This window comes from Plasmodium vinckei (genome assembly GCF_900681995.1).
Source record: "Plasmodium vinckei vinckei genome assembly, chromosome: PVVCY_14".
NCBI classification, from domain to species: domain Eukaryota; phylum Apicomplexa; class Aconoidasida; order Haemosporida; family Plasmodiidae; genus Plasmodium; species Plasmodium vinckei.
This window is the reverse complement of record NC_051306.1, coordinates 1,252,580-1,272,667: the sequence shown is the minus strand read 5'-3', so window position 1 is coordinate 1,272,667 and position 20,088 is coordinate 1,252,580. Positions and strand designations below refer to the sequence as shown.

General features: G+C 22.9%; 5 protein-coding genes across 5 annotated transcripts; all 5 read left to right on the top strand.

Moving 5' to 3' along the window:
• Positions 1 to 2,753: 2,753 nt before the first annotated feature.
• Positions 2,754 to 5,012, top strand: PVVCY_1403670 (conserved Plasmodium protein, unknown function; the record flags this gene model as incomplete). The annotated part of the gene is made up of 1 exon (XM_008624663.1): positions 2,754 to 5,012. One exon carries the CDS (start codon positions 2,754 to 2,756, stop codon positions 5,010 to 5,012), a length of 2,259 nt encoding a protein of 752 aa, XP_008622885.1.
• A 970-nt stretch (positions 5,013 to 5,982) lies between these two features.
• PVVCY_1403660 (secreted ookinete protein, putative) lies at positions 5,983 to 7,887 on the top strand (the record flags this gene model as incomplete). The annotated part of the gene is made up of 8 exons (XM_008624664.1): positions 5,983 to 6,157; positions 6,302 to 6,527; positions 6,661 to 6,703; positions 6,783 to 6,839; positions 6,982 to 7,030; positions 7,199 to 7,258; positions 7,364 to 7,432; positions 7,514 to 7,887. 8 exons carry the CDS (start codon positions 5,983 to 5,985, stop codon positions 7,885 to 7,887), a joined length of 1,053 nt encoding a protein of 350 aa, XP_008622886.1.
• A 716-nt stretch (positions 7,888 to 8,603) lies between these two features.
• PVVCY_1403650 (conserved Plasmodium protein, unknown function) lies at positions 8,604 to 9,974 on the top strand (the record flags this gene model as incomplete). The annotated part of the gene is made up of 1 exon (XM_008624665.1): positions 8,604 to 9,974. One exon carries the CDS (start codon positions 8,604 to 8,606, stop codon positions 9,972 to 9,974), a length of 1,371 nt encoding a protein of 456 aa, XP_008622887.1.
• A 998-nt stretch (positions 9,975 to 10,972) lies between these two features.
• On the top strand, positions 10,973 to 13,689 carry PVVCY_1403640 (arginine--tRNA ligase, putative; the record flags this gene model as incomplete). The annotated part of the gene is made up of 7 exons (XM_037634882.1): positions 10,973 to 11,093; positions 11,340 to 12,500; positions 12,689 to 12,808; positions 12,923 to 13,012; positions 13,130 to 13,232; positions 13,352 to 13,478; positions 13,645 to 13,689. The coding sequence occupies 7 exons, from the start codon at positions 10,973 to 10,975 to the stop codon at positions 13,687 to 13,689; spliced, it is 1,767 nt and encodes a 588-aa protein (XP_037490923.1).
• Positions 13,690 to 15,195: 1,506 nt separating this feature from the next.
• Positions 15,196 to 19,132, top strand: PVVCY_1403630 (conserved Plasmodium protein, unknown function; the record flags this gene model as incomplete). Its single annotated transcript, XM_037634881.1, has 5 exons — positions 15,196 to 15,841; positions 15,957 to 18,473; positions 18,622 to 18,773; positions 18,924 to 19,002; positions 19,116 to 19,132. The coding sequence occupies 5 exons, from the start codon at positions 15,196 to 15,198 to the stop codon at positions 19,130 to 19,132; spliced, it is 3,411 nt and encodes a 1,136-aa protein (XP_037490922.1).
• Positions 19,133 to 20,088: the final 956 nt, after the last annotated feature.

Sequence of the window (20,088 nt, the reverse complement as noted above, 5' to 3'; positions counted from 1 at the left end):
TTTTATCTCTTAATTTTTTAGTCTTTTTAATTTCTAGACAATATAAAATATCACGAACTTGTTTATATATACATGGTTGGTTCCCGAATGATATTTCCATTAAATTTTTCTTAATAAAAAACTAAAAAAAAAATAAAATATAGCAAAATTTGGCTTTTTAATTTTATACCAAAATATATAAATTATATTTCATAAAATATAAAATGTTTTGCATTAAAATTATTTTAATATTATATATGCATACATGTGTATGTATAATGCCCATTTTTATGCATACATTATATGCGTTCTCTATATTGAATGGGTTTTGGCATATGAAAAAGGTGAAACAACACAATTTTGTGTTTTGTTTTCATGGTTTTTCAATTTTTTTTAATACTCATAATATCCAATTGGTTATTTTAATGCCAAACTAAAATGTGTGTGTGCTTTTTTTATAAATATATTTTAATTTAGACAAAGACAACTATCTTTATATATTATAACGGAGGATAAACAAAAAGTAAAAAATATTCAAAAAAAAAAATAAATAAATATGATAACCTGTGTAGTATATATTATGTGGGGGAATATAACAAAACACAGAAAGCATATAACCAAAATCTTGAAAAATTAGTTGCTAAAATAAAGGATGCAAAAAAAAAATTATAACAACAAAATAAAAACAAAATGACAATATAAAGACAAATGTTAATAAGAAAAGAATTATATGTCAAATAACAAAATAACGAAAAATTATAATGAAAATGTTTCAAATAATATATTCATATGCATTATAATATTTAATAAAAATCAAATTTATAAAAATCATAAAAAAAATATATGCATACAAACAATTATACGAAATAAACAATATTTTTCTATAAATATTCATATATATCTTTGCAATTCTATAGCATACTTTCCTATTTTGTGTTTTTAAAGAAATAAAAAAATGTGTCATTTATTATGCAGCAGCAACAATAAATATATAAAATACAGTAAATAAAATAAAACCATATATATAGAATTTACTATTAAGCACAATAAAATATTAATCTTAAAAAACATCCAATTTATTATATTATAAAAAAAATTACAATTATATGAATTCATAAGTATACTAATTATATTGTATATATTATAAGCATATAACACTTGCAAACATGTGTAGCATGCTATTTCTGTTTATATATTTTAATCCGTCATTAAATGGCTAAGAGTTGATATGACATATATGTCTTCGCTTTGAAAATGTTATAAAATGTAAAAAGAGGAAATAAAAAAAATATAAAAATGCGAGAGCAAAAAGCAATATCATGTATATGTGCATAATGATATAAAATGAAAATTTTCCTTTTTTTTATACATTTTTAAACTATTTCTTAATAATTTACAGAATAAATCAGATTTAACAAAAAAAAATATAACCCCATAAAAATTGCATACAAAATCCGTGACGTAATTTATTACAAATAATATATTTTTAATGAATATGTTTATTTTTTTCAAACTTTTATAAATGAAGCACATTAAAACAATAACAACAAATGTACACATTTCCAGTATATCAAAAATCGTTAATATGGAAAGGCAGCATTATCGAAAAACATGAAAAAAAATAAGACATATTTTCTGCAATAGTTTAATGATTATATACATTTAATTTATTATCATGGATGTGTAAAAATGGAAATATATGAATGTTCGATATATATTTAATTCTTTCCGTTTACATATAAAAACATGTTGTAACTAAAAATGTTCTTTATAAAATTGTGTACCCTTTCAAAACTCATCTAGTTGTAATAGTAGACATTTTTTATCAAATTTATAGTCTTTGTGATTTGGTAAATTTGCTAACATATGGGTGAAATGAAATTATTTTTTTCCTTTGTTGTTTGTCTCCCTCATTTTTAAATTTGTAAAAATATTTGGCATACTAAATTAAATGGCATGCTGCTTTACATTTTTTATTTCTTTTATCGTACATCATTAAGAGAAGTATATTAACAAATTATTTTTCAAAATCGTAAAAATATAAACAACGGAACTGCAACTTGGTTATATATTTTTTCATTCTATGTATAATATCGTATATGGGATACACCTGAAAATGTATTTATCTTCCTACATATGAAAATTTATACATATCAAGTTACCAATCCCCTAATACTATAATATCAATGATTATAGATATATTTGTGAAACCCCAACATCATTTGAATATTAATGTATAAATATATATGCGGTAGAGGGAATAGTTATATTTGCTATTTTTTCGAAAACAAAGGAATTCCTTAAAAACATATACAATCCTTTAGCTCTTGAAATAATGTACCATGTAAGAGATGCATTAAATTCTTAAGATATGTATGAATAAGGTATGCCAAAATACTGTAAACTTAATTATAATGATATGCTCAAGTTTTCCCATAAATAATAATTTAGTAAATAAAATTTCTACAAATTAAATAATATACTTGTGGATAAAGAGTAAATATATTTGAAATTATAAATGTAAACAAATAAATGAAGGAAATAGAGAAATACTTTATATATATTTATAATATATATGTGGACTGTATTCATTGCAAATATATAAAACATGGTAACCGCGTGCAGATTGCTCCTCATATTTTGAAAAAATTAAATCATTTTTTTTTTTTTATAAATAGTCTAAAAAATACGATGAAAATATAATTCTATATATTTTAATTTACAACTACATTTTCTTCAGTTTATATAGAATAAATTATGCATTAGCAAAAAAAATGAAAAAACAAATCGAAGAGTATAATAAAAAATATTTCCGGAATATTCAATTTATCTACGATTTTCTGGATAAAATTGGAATGAAAAATAGTTTAAGAGAATTAAAAAATGAAAGTAAAATCAATTATGTAAAAGAATATGATGACTATTTTTTAGAAAAAGAACTAAATTATTTTATAGATAGCAAAAGTAGTAGCGAAGATGATAAAGAAGATGAAGAAAGTGATGATTCAACTGATTATTGGAATGCAAATCAAGGATTATTCGTTCATACTATTAACCAAATGAATAATTCTATTTTATGTAAAGCTATTGATAGTTTCGAAATAGAATTGAAAAACAGATCAAAGGAAATAAAAAACAAAGTGGAAAACAACAACATTTGTATTGATAAAAAAGATGAATATAAAAATGGTCAAACAGTAAAAAATAATATCAAAAATAGTACGACTATTGATGACTCAGATATTAGTTTCAATCATGTTAAAGAACAAAATGATTTCATGAATAAAATTAGTTTTCAAGGGATAAAAGAAAATGTAAAATTGCCCGAAAAAATAGACGATATAAAACAAAGTGATATTACAAATTCTATAAATAAAGAAAACATTCTTAAAAATATAATTGAAAATGTGAATGATTTACCTTTGTCAAATTTAAATGCTTTGAATCTTCCAATTTATGAAAACTATAAAAATGCAATGGCTGCAACTGAAAAAATATTCGATTGTAAATCCATCAATAAGGATAAAAATAGCACTGTTGATAATTTATCATATAATTCTAGCATTCAAAATTATAACAGTTTGGGTATCGAAAAAAGGGAAGAACATTATACAGGTGTGGAAAAAGAAGACCACGATATAACCACTTGTAAGAATGAGCCCAAAGAAAAAAATAATAATAAAATAAATTTTAATCAAGATGATAGTATACATAATTGGGATAACTATTTTTCCAATGAAAAATCGATATCTAAGGAAGTCAAAATTAAGTATATCAGTTCGAATCCTACAATTACACCGGCTACTATTACCCCTGAAACAAAAGAAAAGGAAAAAAAAAATGATGAATACACAGGAAAATCAAATATTTTATTTGTGAAATATATTGACATATATAATATTGATAAATATAAAAATAGTAAATATGAAAATGTGATATTTTTTAATGTATTTTTCCCAATTATTGTTTTAGTTGGGTATGCAGACGGAAATATAAAACTTCTTTTTATAATTTATGAAAAAAATCAAGATAAATTTGAGGAATGTATGCATATATGTAAAGGATTAGATGAAATATCTTTAGGGTCTCCAGTAATGTATATAGATATTAATTATAAGGATAATATATTTATTACTTCAACTATGAGTGGCCAAATATATATATGCAGCATTGATATTCAAAACATAAATAAGCTAACTGATATTATAGAAGGAAAAAATTCAATAGATAATATTAAAAATAATATTAAAGGCGATATAAAATATATTAATATAATAAAAAAATTAGCATATCATAATGGATATTCATCCAAATGTTTGTTTAATTATAATTTTTCTTTTTTTTGTTCTATAGCTAATGATAAAAATTTAATAATTTATGAAAAAATTAAAGGCGATAATTCAGATTCTTCCCCTATATATGATAAGAAAAAAATTATAGGGTTACCTGAAACACCTACCAGTGTATTGTGGGTATATACAAATAATATTGACGATGCTGATAATGAAAATAAGGAACTTATTGCTGTCAGCATGTTAAATAATAATCATATATTATTGATAAATAGTGAAACATACAACATAGAAGATAAAATATATTTATTTGATGCAACCGAAAAATATAATATTTTAAATCTAGAATATAATCGAAAGAAAAATATAATAGTCATATGTGCAGATACATCTACAATATTTGTTTATTCAATTTTAAAAAAAGAAATTATAAAAAAAATTTATGGATGTGTATTAAATTCACTTTCCTTTCCAACTATGGAAATGGATATCAACGGAAATAATATTTACATAACATCTGATGATTATACAAATGGTACACATATATTAATATTTGATATAAAAAGTGGGAATATGATTGATTCTATTAATAATGGTTATAAAATTAGATGCTTTCGGTTATTAAAAAACTATATTTGTCCATTCTTAGATGACCAAAGTTCAAAGAATGTTGAAGAGAACAAAAAAGCATTGCTTATTTTAGGATCATTTGATAAAAAAATTCACTTTTTTTCAAACTAACAAAAAGCCATTTCTCTTATACGAAATAGTTTTCATTATCTCAATACACGATTTCCCACATCTCCTATGTTCAATCATAATTATACATATATTTTACTTTTTTTATCGTTTTCTATGTTTTTAATTAGTACCATATATTTCTCGTATCCATAATTTGCATATTTTTTATGTAACATATATATTTAAAATAAAAATATTTCGTTTCATTGTTATTATTACTTTTAATAGTGTAAAATAATATCTCAATATGCTATATTATTTTTTTCATTTTTTTTTTAATGAGTTTGTGGTTTATATATAGTCTTTATTTGCTTGTTATCTATTTTTTGTATCAAGTCTTAAAATTTTTTTATTTTTATAATTCATGTAAAAATCATTTTTGAACAAATTTACCATCCTAATACAATTGATTAGTTGTTTTATTTTATATAGATACTATTTTCGATTTTCGTTTTAGGTATATTATTGTTGGTAAAACTTAATAATAATACATAATTTTTAGTATTATTTCCATCCTTATATATATTAAAGCATTGAAAATTACTTTATACCGTCTTTACTACCTTCTCATGCTTATTTTATTTGTGTAGATACACAACTGTAATTTTTCGAAACACACACACACAAAATGCATATGATATATATCGAAAAAAGTAACAATAACTATATATATAAATCTTCAAAGCAGAAAAATATTGTTGTTTCTAAGTTGGAAATAGTATTTTTTTATATAGGATAAAAATTAACATGTAATTTCAAAAAAGATGTCCAAAAATAAAGCACATAGATATGTAATATAAAATATTAAAATCATGAACAAAAAATAAGGAAATAAAAAATCAAAAACATATATTTATAGAAGTTATTTCTTTTTTATCAACATATATTATAATTTTTTATTGTCTGATTTTTGTTATACACAACACCTTAACTAGTGCTATTGCTCAAATTTTGCAAACATATAATTAAAATGTTATTGTTCGTCTATAAAACATGGTATTTATTATTTCTATATATTTGTGTTAAAACTGAAATTAAATGTGATATTGAAAATCATTCCCTTCCAGAATGTGATGTATCCATCGATTCAGCTATTTGCATTAACAATGGTCAAAAAATATTGCTTCCCCAAGCAAAGCCATATGGTGATATTTATTAATTCACATAATTTTCTTTTGTTTATTTATATAACAATATATATGAAAAATCGATTGTATGAACAAATTATAAGAGCCAAACAAATAGTAGACAATAAATTTATATCATTCTTACGTCTTTTCTTTAAATAGGATTATCTGCGCATATAAATTTCGATAGTATAACACCAGTAGATTCAAGTGGCAATAGAAATCATGCATTAGGAAATTTTTTTGCATCACCAGGATTTGGTGGAATTAGAAATTCCGGATTATTCCGAAAAAATTATATTTATATTCCTCATTCAGATGAGTATTTTAAAAGTGCAGATTTTTCCTATACTTTTTTTTTATACATATTAGAGGATGATATGTCTATGTAAGTAATTTATTAAAAAGGGTCTATCAAAAATGTTTGCCTAACTAACGATACATATTTGATCATTTAATAATGTACCAAGAAAAAAAATGTATTCATAGCTGTATTTTATTTTTTTAATTTCGTTTTGAAGAAAAAATAGTACAAAAGGAAAATATTGTCCTGTTATCCACAAAGTAATTTAAGAAATTGTATATACGCTCATAATTTTTGTCTTACAAAATAAAAAATTGGATTAATTTTAATTTTCAAAAGGGTATAGCTAAAGAAAAAATTCAGGAATTTTCTCCTGCAATATTGATAAACACGAAGGTAATTAACATGAATAAAATAAAAAAATGTATGACTATTTCAAATTTCGTATGTATACATTATTGTTGTTTGCATGTCCAATTTCAAAGATTTGTGCATGATTAAAAAAGCTAGCTAACTTTTATTTTTTCTGAACATACAGAATGGAAGAATAAAAATGGTTCTGAGTACATCATCCACTACTAGTTCTAGTAATTCTCAAATATATAATTTATTTGACTCAGTTTTTATTATGCTACATTTTTATTAGTATTATTTTATGTCTCTCACTTCATTTTCTCATAAAATATAACAACACATAAATCTACCACTTATTTTCATATATCAATGTGAAACAAACATATAATAACTATTTAAAGCTGGAGAAGAATTTTTAAGTAATTTTAAACTGGGACACCATCAGTGGTATCATATTGCGGGTAAATAAAAATGAATTGAATACTAAATAAGAAATAAAGGAAAAAACATAATATATTTTTTCCATATTGATTTCGATTATAATTATATCTTAATTTTTTCTCAAGTTGTTAAGCATATCAATCATATAAGACTATTTGTAAATGGAATTTTGGATTCGAGTTTTCTCACTGAAGGTATGCATATTTGACAATTTTAATGCGCCTAAATCAATAGAAAGAGTATTGTAATATTCCCCTTTTTTTTCACAATTTTAGGAATAATCAGAACAAATGATTTCCCTATATATATAGGTGGAGCACCATATTCTTTAGATGATTGCGATTTCCCATTTTTAATAGACGAATTAAAAATTTATAATATAAGTATAGGAGTTGATCATATTCAAAGTGAAGCATCAGCAACATTAGGGGGTCTTGAACCATCCTTTATTTATTTTGGATGTTTTCGTTGTGATATAAATACCGCGGTTTTATCATGTCCTAACAATTATCATTTATGTAATAAAATGGAGCTATATATAGGTGTGTATAATATAATGAGAAAGTTTAATCTAAATATAGATAATATAATACTTCCATTTTCCCCTGAAAGCAATATAGGAATAGGTGTATGTTGTGCGGATATGTAATATACAATAAAAAATTCATTGAAATTATAATTATTTTTTATATGAATAAAATAGTAATTATAATTATGGTATAATTCTTAATATTATTTTATTTTCACTAATTTTTCATAAATTATAAAAGCATATCCAGTTATTTTATTTCTGATCTTTTCGCCGTCTTACTTTTAATATATACATTTTTTTTTGTTTATATAACTATTTTCTATTAGTATTACTTCATTTTATTGCATATAATTTTATTATATAATATTTATTCCTATACTTAGTCCCATTATACTTTTTCTCGAAATTATATTGTACTTCAATATATTTCATGTATCATTTTGTGCATAATTCATTTTTCATTATTCATTTTTATTTTCTTAACTTTAAAATGTAAGATCGCTTTTCTCATTATTTCAGTAGTACTTAGATATATAAAACAAACACTATATATTTGTAATAAAAAATAAAAGCCATATTTCTCAATCCCTCTTTAGGTGGGTTAGACAAATATATAGTGCGTAAATATATAAAGTAATAATGCTTAGATATATTTAGAATAGGAAAAGGGGGAATTAAGTAAGGTGTTTAATTGTGTTTTTATTTCTCTCTATCTCTATCTTTATCTTTATCGATATACAATATAACTCCATTCCACACACGATGTGACAGGTCACCGTTTAAACGCATCATTCAGCAAATATGTGCAAAAAGCTCTTCATTTTTTGAACAAAATGAATAAAAAAAAAAAACTTAGTGATGTTGTTAATAAAAAATTACAAGATAAGATTAAGGAGAACAAAAATAATAATGTTAAAGTACATAATGAAGCAATGAAATTAATAAATAAAGAAGTAATATTGGATTATAGTACTAATAAAATAGTAAATGGTAAATTTATTTTAAACAAGTATTTAAATATTATTAGCTATCTTACAAAAGAAAATTTAAATTTAAAAAAACAAATAAAAAAATATGCCGATGAGAATAATAAAAAAAATGATATTATCTTGCAATATGAAAACGAAATAAAAAATAAAAATGATATCATCGATAAGATAACAGAAAATGTACAACTCGATCTATCAAAAAAAGAAGTAGATAATATAGATAATAAAAAGATTCACTCAAAAGATATTGTAAATATTTGTAATGACCACCATACAATAGAACTAGAACATGATACCATTGAGAAAAAAAACGATAAGGAATATTTTCCTCAAAATAATAAACTTGATATAAATATAAATCAAGAATGTATAAATAAAAACGGGGATACTAATACACAAGATATATGTGACAAAAGCGAATCAAATTTGTTAGCAAATGATATTTATATAGAAAATAAATTATTCGATAACAATAAAAATAACGATGGATTAAATTTTGAAAATGACCATTTTAATTTTTTTATAAAAGATATTAAAAAATCAAAGAATAATGATAAATACATTGAAGAGTTAGATTGTCTATTGCGTAATAATACTCATAGGGAATGTTATAACTCTTTTGATGGTACTAATAATGAGAAAATTTTTAAAAATATAGAGAAATTTGAAAGTTATCATAAAAAATATACAGAAGAATATAAAAATATAGATTCCATGTATCGGTATATTAATGAGAAAGCAAATAATTCAAATGAGTTTGGAAGGAAAGACCAAAAAGAAGATGCAAGAGAAGTGAAAGAAAGTGATATTGAAAAAGACGAAAGAAAAAACAAAGAAATATATAACATAAATGAACCAGTTAATTTTTTCAATCCAAAATCAATACCACATAATATGTTTAAAACATATAATTCCAATAATAAAAATAACAAACTTGACGAAATCAAACGAGAGACTATCGATAAAATAGATGCATTACCAACAGACACACAAATGAGCAAAGGCAATAAAAATGGCGATGAAAAAATATTATGTAATAATGATAATATTGGCATAAGTAATGAACAAGCTCCTCTCAATGATCTTAGTGATAGTTATAACACAAAAGAATCAAATGAATCCGAAACAGAAAAAACTAATGATTCAGAAGACGAAGGGGGTGAAGATCTTGAAAACATTATGTCTACTATATTGAAATTACGAAAAAAGGAATAAGTTATAATTGAGACCATACATATATACCGTATGGATGTATATACATATATACTATATGGCATATATTTATTAAGATTTTAAGGTATTCAATAATAGACATTTATATTTTATTATCATTTTCCCCAAATTTGAACTTCCCAAAAAATTATATATTACGTCGTCCCGTAGCTTTAAAAACGAACTATTATACAAGAAGCATAAACAGAAATGTTCTTATATTTATGAATATATTGTATATACAGACTCATCAGTATGTATATATTCCCTGATTCATTCGACGAGAGTAGAACTTATCAAATTCTACATATGCATATTATACAATATGCATGTATGATTTTATAATAAATTGGATTATTCATAAAAATTTAGATATATAACAGAAAATTGCCACTTTTAATACAATATCATAAAATAGAGAGTTCATCAAATAGGTATGATAAATATGCAATCTTCTATATAAATAAAAAAATATATATAAGTTTCCTTTGTGAATATTTTTATTATATATATATATATATATATATCATATCATAATATAAAATTTTAATTTTATCATGTTTGATCAACAAATAGTATAATATTCATAATAATAATAATTTTTCAGTTAATATTATTTTTTTTAAAGCGTCACTTCTTCCAATAATTCCTCTTTATATATTATATAAACACATATATTATTGTATATATATTTGTTATGCTTATGTATGTATTTTTTTCGCATTATTCGGTTTTATTATTTTTAAATGAGTCGTATAGTAATTAAAATTTTTATATCCATTTATTTATAATGATTTTTTTAAAATATATTTCCCATTTAAGGTATATAAGTATATACTAAAAAGTAATAGGCATATATTGTTCTATCCTTATTAAATTCACCCTTTATTTTCCTTTAAGCGTTATTTCATATATTTGCCCATCTCCCAATTAATTCATCTATCACATTGTACTTTATTTACTGATCTGTATTATTATTCCTCTTATTTGCAATAGTTAAAATGGAATGTTTAATTAAGAGGGTTAAACATATTTTCCAAAGCTCAATTCAAAAATGTTTCCCATCAATAAATGAAGAAGCAGTTGTTACATATGCTAACATGAAATTTGGGCATTTCCAATGTAATTATATTACACATATATAATGTATTTATGTTATTATTAACACTTATTTGCATGGATGTTCTTATTATTTTTTCACATGTTTATCGCGTAGATAGCTATATACCTGATTTGTTAATATATATATTTTTTAAGAATCATTAAAACTTTTGTACCTTAAATAGATAGTTACACACACTACGCTAGTGGATATAATACAACAGCACAAACACATAAATACTATATATTTTTTGTTTTCTTGATTAGGTAACAATGCCATAAATATTTTCAAAAAATATGGAAAGGAACTAAATTTCGAAAATGCTCATAAAATATCATTATCAATAATAGAGAATATAAATGAAAGTTTGTTCGAAGATATAAATGCGTCACCCCAAGGTTTTATAACAGTAAAGATATCAAGAAATTATATTGAAAAATCATTATTAAAGTTATATGAAAATAACAAAATAAATATAAATGTAGATATGAATGAAATTAATGATGGAAATAATGCAAAATTTGAAAATGTGCTGGTTGATTTTTCTTCACCAAATATTGCAAAAGAAATGCATGTTGGCCATTTAAGATCAACCATATTAGGAGATACTATTTCCAAAGTATTTGAATTTTTAAAAGTAAAAACACATAGAGTCAATCATGTTGGTGATTGGGGAACACAATTTGGTATGATTATAAATTATGTAATTACAAACTATCCAAATTATAAAGAGGAGATGCCAGAATTAAATAACTTAACCCTTTTATATCAAGAAGCAAAAAAATGTTATGATAATGATAAGGATTTTGAAATAAAATCAAAAGAATATGCAATAAAATTACAAGAATACGATGAAGATTGCAAATATATTTGGACTAAAATATGTGAAGCTAGTAAAAAAGAATTTAACAAAATATATAAAATATTAGATATTAAATTAGACTACTTTGGTGAATCTTTTTATATTCCAAAGATACCAAGTACATTACAAATTTTAAAAGATAAGAATATATTAACAAATATTGGCGATGCTTTATGTTATCAATCTGAAAAATATCCTGTCCCATTATTTTTACAAAAATCAAATGGTGGATATGGTTATGACTCGACTGATATAGCAGCCTTATATTATAGGTTAAAAGTATTAGATGTAGACTCTATTATTTATGTTACTGATAATGGACAATTATCCCATTTTGAAACATTATTTGAATTATGCAAAAAAGCAGAATGGGTTAATGATGGTGTGAAATTTATTCATGTTGGGTTTGGCTTAGTTTTAAATTCAGATAATAAGAAATTTAAAACAAGAAGCGGAACAAATATAAAGTTAATCAATTTGATCAATGAGGGCACTGAAAGAGCAAAGAAGGATTTAGTGGAGAGAATCAAGTTAAAAAGCGATGCCGAAAAAAGTTATTTCGAAGGTTAGAAATAATCACATTAAAGAAAAAATAAAAAAAAACATTTAAATGAAATAAAATATTGTGATTTGCATAAAGAATATATCTATGAATAATATCAAGACATCTGCTTTAATAGATAGAATTCGATTATATATATGTAAATGATGTTTATATATTTATTTTTTCGTTTCATTTTTTATATCATTTAGGTATCGATTTAGATAAGTTGAGTCAAGATATATGCATAAGTGCCATAAAATATTTTGATATTAAACAGCATAGAAATACAGATTACAAGTTTTCCTATGAAAACATGTTAAACATAAAAGGTATACAACTAAAAATTGCTCATTCAATAATATAAAAAGATGAAGTAACAATAATAAAGTGATAATATATATAAATTATTCATTCATACAATTTTTATTAAAATTATTTTTTAGGAAATACCGGGCTTTATATAATATACGCATACTCGCGAATATGTTCAATTTTCAGAAAATCAGACATAAATATTGAAGAATTAGTGCCAGGTTTTTATTATAAAAAATGCTTGTCAAATATTATGTGTTTAAGCATGTTTCATTAGCTCAATTATATTTGTTTTTTTTTATTTACATTATAATTTTTATTTAATTTTCTCCATTCAGATGAATTAAAATTAACTAATCAGTACGAAATCAACTTAGGATTACACATTTTAAAATTCCCCGATGTTTTTTATTTTATCTTAAAAAATATGCTAACACATAAGTAATGACATCATTAAAATAAGGGAATATGCCACCCCCGATTTAATAAAATAAAAAATATATACAATGCACATAATATATAATGTACTATTAATTACATTATTCTTATTTTTTTTACAGACTAGCCGAATATACCTATGATTTAACAACAACCTTTACCCTCTTCTACGAAAATTGCAAAGTGCTAAATAGTGAAAATACGAAATCGAGACTAATTTTATGTGCCATAACAAAATCATTGTTGCATGTAAGAGATAAAATAATAAATAAATATACATACTCATGGTATTTTTGCGCGAGTAGAGATGCATATAAAGACGTACATTTATTTGAACATAATGATACATACATTTATATACGCTTTTAATGCTCTTATTTAACATGACTATCTTTTCATTTCTTTTTTGCTACAGATTTGTTTGGAATTGTTAGGTATGAAAACAATTGAAAAGTTATAAATTCACCCAATATAAAAACGGTAAAGAAAAAAAATAACTTGGAGATTACCATGGCTTAGTTTTACAAATCTTATACTAATAAAATTGTTTGATATATTTAACTTATTTTTATATTTTTTTAAATAAGTTTGGTCTAATTTATTTTTTTTTTTAATGATTTTATTAATACTTTCTTATTTATATATCTACAAAAAATTAAAAAAACTTATAATAAAAAAATTTTAAATAATAAAATTTCTTTAAATCCAAAATATGTTATTTTGTTTTGTATAAAAAAAAGAACAACATTTATAATTTTATGAAATCCTATAAAATATGGATCATACCATATGTACAACATTTATAAGCATTTTGCTATAACAATATGTATATATATTATGCAAATTAATACGCATATTAATATATATAAATTACTATATTTTTTTCATTTGTATGGGCAATATTAGATGCATACCCCTAAAATGAAACGGGTTTTCAATTTACAATTTTTTAGCAAAAAAAAATATATATAATATAATAAAATAAAAAAAAATATAAAATAATATAGAATAAAACAATCAAACTATATACTATGATAATGATATATAGTACAAATAATTTTTAATAAAGACTTTCAATAAAATAAAATTTAATACATTTTTTTTATTGTAATACATGTTATATATATATTTTTTATATCTTATGAAATTCATATTTTGTATATACAATTTGCTTAAGTAGCAATTGCATAAATATCTATATTTATAAAACAATTTTTTAATATATTAAAATATAATACTTACCATCATATTTCCGTGATTTTCTCTATATATGTTTAGTATTTACGTACAACTGAGCATATATATACATTCGTTGATTTATTGAAGTTATTTTATTTATATTTTTTTTTTATGATTTATGATTGAATGATATACAATCGTTTTTATAAGAAAGAAAAATATGGATATATATTATACAGTTTAATACAAAATATATATTTATGAATATATAGTAAAGAACATATGTATATATAGAATAAATTACTAGAATATCCAACAGTTTGATATCAGACTTGATAAAGTACAATCAATATCCCATCATTTTGAAGAATAAACATTTTAATTAAAAACAAGCGCATTTTTATGACTTTAAAAAGTTATAATGTAAAATAAATAACAAAATTAATTCATTGTTTATATTAATGATATAGCGAGACGATTTTTATTTTTAACTTATAATTGAAAAAAATTATACAACAATCAGAATGCTTTAATTACGTACAACATTGCAAATACACATAGTTATTAACTGATAGAAAAACATTCCATCGTTTATCATATTATATATATACATATTATACTATTTAATTTTTTAAGTATATAATCCGTTTGCCAATTTTTTTTTTCTTTATTTTCTTTGTGCCTTAATCTATTTACCCAGTTCCTCATTTAGGCACATATTTTGAATCTTTTTATTTGGCCTATTGGCCAATTCATTATTTGTTAATTTTTATGAATATTTGCAAAGATGGAGCATGGAAATGTAGGAGATAAAATTTTCGACTTGAATTCAATCAGTCGAGAAATGCTAGAGCTCGTGGAAGCTTTTTATGATAAAATGAAAGAAACAACAAATGCAAATGCATTATATTTATATGCTTTACAAATATTTAAAATATGTAATATCCATAACGAGTTACCAAGATTAGTTGTTTTTGGTCAGCAATCAATGGGGAAAACAACACTTTTAGATTTTATTATGGGAGGTCCAATGGGATATACAAGTTCTGATACAGGAACTAAACAGCCTATAGTTATAATATTAAAACCTAGTGAAACAAATAAAATAGAATGTTATTTAAATAAAAAAAAAGTAAACATAGATGACTTACACGAAAAAATGAAAGCTATTATGCTTAATTTAAGTGAATCTATTATATCTAAAGAGTTAGAAGTAGAAATATCTATCCCCGGTGGTATATATGCTACCTTTGTTGATTTACCTGGTATTAAAGATGATTCAAAAGCTGGTTCAGAATTAACACGAAAAATTGTTCGTAATTATGTTCAAAACTTTCCAAATGATATTTATATATTAGTAAAAAAAGCATCTGATGACCCTGCCAATTGGCCTTATCATTTAAAAGAGTTCTTTATGAAGCCAAAACCTTTAGGTAATAATCATTGCTTTACAAAATATTTTTTTATTCCGGTCATTAGTTTAGTTTGTTCATAAACTATACCATTCCCATACATACGTATACACATTTTATATTTTTTTTTGTACAGGTCTCGGATTACAAAACAAACAGTGCATTGTTGTTGGGACAAGGGCTTTAGAATTTTTAAATAATGAACTTAGTACTATCAAAACATTGACAGAATTACATGATCGAGTAAAAAAGAGAGGTATTACAGATAATAATGATAATATGCTATCTTTATATTTATTGGAACTGTTTTCGATACCTATTGAGCAAAAGGAGAAAAATGATTTTTTAACAAATAGAATAGCTATGTATTCTAAAATATTAAATGGCAGAAAAAATGTGTTGGATTTATTGTTAAACAAATTTGAAAATGATTGTAGTGATTCAATAAAAAAAGAATTGATTGATTGTTTTGATGTTGAAAAATTTAAACAAGAAGTAAACAGTAAATTTATGAATATATTAATACAACAATTAAGAAAGGTTGAGGTAAAAATAGAAAAAAAAAAAGCCAAAATGGAAATATATATTAAAAAATTAGAAGAATTATATAACAAAGGTAATATTCTAAGTATTAGAGAGCAAGTCAAATTATATATACGTGAACTTGTTAATATTATATCAAATTTATTAACAGGAAATTATCCAATATTAAATTTACCAAAAAACGGAGGCGATTTTTTAAAAAAATATGGTGGAACACTAATGGAAAATTTAAAAGACGGAAATGATTTGGCTATTGAATTATATGAAAAACAAGGTTTATATGATGAAAATTTTTTAACTTATTTAAATGAATATTTAATAAAGAAATCAAACGAAAATGAATATAATAAATCAGTTATTTCTGATTTTAACAATGGTAATGATTTGTTAAATAATTTAAACTCAAGTATTGATGATATAAAAATTGGTAATAATATAACTCCGAATACTGTAAACACTAATAGTATGATAGGAGGAATAAATAATGGAAACAATATAGGAAATCGTGCAAATGCTAGTAATAATATATCGAATAATAGTCCAAATATAAATAATATTAACAATTTAAATAGTAGCACAAATAGTAATACAAATTTTAGCAACTCAGGAGGAAATAATAGTATGGGAACTACTAATAATAACATTATAAATAATAGTGGAATCGGAAAAAATAATAATAGTAGTAGCAGTAATAATAATTCGAATATTAACTCGTTAAATAAACGACCTGATATGTATGATAGCTTTAATGATAGAGATACAAAAAGAACAAATGACAAACTATTGAAAGTAGGACAAACTGTACGTTTTCTTTTAGCAAAAGAAGAAAGCAGTATGTTTGGGATTGTTCAAAATATCTCAAATGATGCTCGAAGTAAAAATATTTTAGTAAACTTTTTTTTCCGTAGTAATAATATTGAAGAACAAATACAAGTAAAATCTGTTGAGAAGGAAAGATTAATAGTTATAAAACCTGTAGAAACATTAAATAGCGATTTATTTTTTTTAAATGGTTTACAAGTATGGTATAAAATGACAAGAGATGATGGATGGGTTGGTTTTGATAAAGCAGAAATCATCAAAGTATTTAATAATAATAGTAAAATTAAAGATGTATTAATTAGAAATTTGTCAAAAAATAATGAAGTTGTATCAATAAAAATTAATGATTTATATGCCGATTACACTGATAATATGGATGAAGAAGATGATCCAATGGAAGAAATATATGATGAAGATGATGCCCTTAAAAGAATTGCTGGACCACATACTGATTTGAAAATATTAAACCAATTGGCTATTACATATATATGCAAATGGCTTAAATATAATATTGCTAAAATAGAACCAGAAAAAATATTTTCAGATGACGTATTATTACAAATGATGAGAAGTATACACAATATTGTTGATCAAAGTGATTGGAAACCATTAGTTGTCGATTTATTACAAGCCAACATAAGTGGTAACATTTTATATTTAACAAAATTAGCTAGCTGTTCAGCAGCTGTAGCATTAAATAGAGTATTTAAAGCTGGACTCGGAGAAATTAATAGAAAAATTAAAAATAATTATTTGGATGAAAATATATACCTATTAAGTACAAACCCCAAATTTCTTGAAGAATTAAGTCAAGCACTACATAATTTTTGTAAAGAAAGAGCAGTTATTTGTGCAAATGAAATGAAAGAAATTGTTTTTGAACAAACATATGCAGTACATTTTGAAATTATTGAAGAAATATTTGAGGGATGTAAATTATTTGAAGATAATTTTCTTACACCTACAGGCGTTAAACCAATAATGTCAATAATCAACAAAAATGTTAAACAAAATTTAGCTTACAGAAATCACCAATTATCATTGTCAGATGTTAAAATTAATAAAAAATCAAGATCTAAAGAATTAATGCAAGAAGAAGTCAAACTACAATTCTGGGCAATCAAAATGTTAATATCTGTTCCGTTTGCCACCAAAATTTATGCACATTTTTTGAACAACATAGTTCCAAAAAATAAGCATCTCGCCAACGTTTTTGATTATTCAATTGATTGTGAAAGCAACCTAGAGAAATATATCCAAAGCAAATTGCTAAATCGGGAAGTTAACGGTAGGCTATAAATTTAAAAAACATTAAAATGGATGACATTAAGTTATTTCTCTTCATTTTTTTCGCAAAACTATTAATGTTTAAAATTATCACAATGTGACACTTATACACAATTTATTAAATTTTTTATAATTTATTTTATTTTTAGGAATCCAAGTTCCAATAGATGATAAAGAACTATTAAGCCACTACAACATTATAGACAACCGAGATAATATTTTAAGAAAACTTGAGAACCAAAAGAGACTCATTCAATACTTAACTATTGTATCTAATTCTATAAAACTTTTGAAAAATAATGTAAGTTTATTTAAACAAAAGATAAAGTTATATATGCTTGATATATTTCCTTATACTGCTTACATCCAATATTTTATAATAAGAATATTATAGCATTCCACCTAATAATATATTCATACACATTTGCATTATTTTTCGATTTTTTTTCAGTTATCAAATGAAAGTACATTGGATTTTGTAACAAAATTGGATTTTGGCCAAGAAAATAAAAAAAATTGGCATAGATTAGGTAATGAGAAAAAATGACATGTATTCATTTATTTCATTATGAGAAATATCTACATGAATATATTTATATTATATATATAAATACATATATATTCTTTTCCCTTTAATTTTTAGATTCATATGAAGACTGAAAATGAATTTAATTAAAATTTTTTTTGTTACTATGAATGTACAAAAAATTTGTATTTATTAGCGTACGCTCATATGTATATATTCATTTATATAAATTTGATAAAACTTTTACCATATAACCAGACCTACCCTTTTATATGCATTTGGCTTATGTATGCACATACATATTATAAAGAGAGCACTGTACTGAAATTCAACCCAATCATGTAATAGACCTATGTATAATTTATAATGATTATACTAAGATATTATATATAAATCCGTTTATTTATTTAGTAATCATATATATATGCCCATAGAACATTTAGTTCGGCGCATTTTTTTGCATATTTTTTTTGTATGTATATACTTTGCTGATATTTTTAATGAACAGCTTATTGATTACTAACTATTATGAAATACATATAAATGATACTTGGATATATTTCAATGTTCCTATAAATGTGAAAACTTATAAACCGAACAATAAATTCCATCGAATTTAATTTATATTTTGTATATAACAATTAAAATAAAAATTGAATAAAAATAATCTTAATACCCCAAAAATATTAGAGAATCTATACCCTATGTAGCTACAATTACAATGTTGGCTTTATAGGGATAAGGGAAAATATAAAATATAATTTCTATTAGTAAAAATTTTATGCTAATTATACTAAAAATGTTTTCATAGTATTTAATTTACTCTTTTTTATGGATAATTAAATGGAAAATGGAATATCATGGATGTATTGGATATTATATAATACCCTTTTATATGTATATTTTATTTTCTTGCTTTTTTGGTAAATTCTAAATTCTTATTTTTTTTTCTAATATAGTTAGGTTTTGGGTACCATCACGTATTATTATAATATTTTAAAACCTATGAATTTTTTATTTAAAAGAAAATAAAACAAACCCAATGGACGAACGAGTAGAAAATAGAAAAATTATGGAAATTAAAATTTTA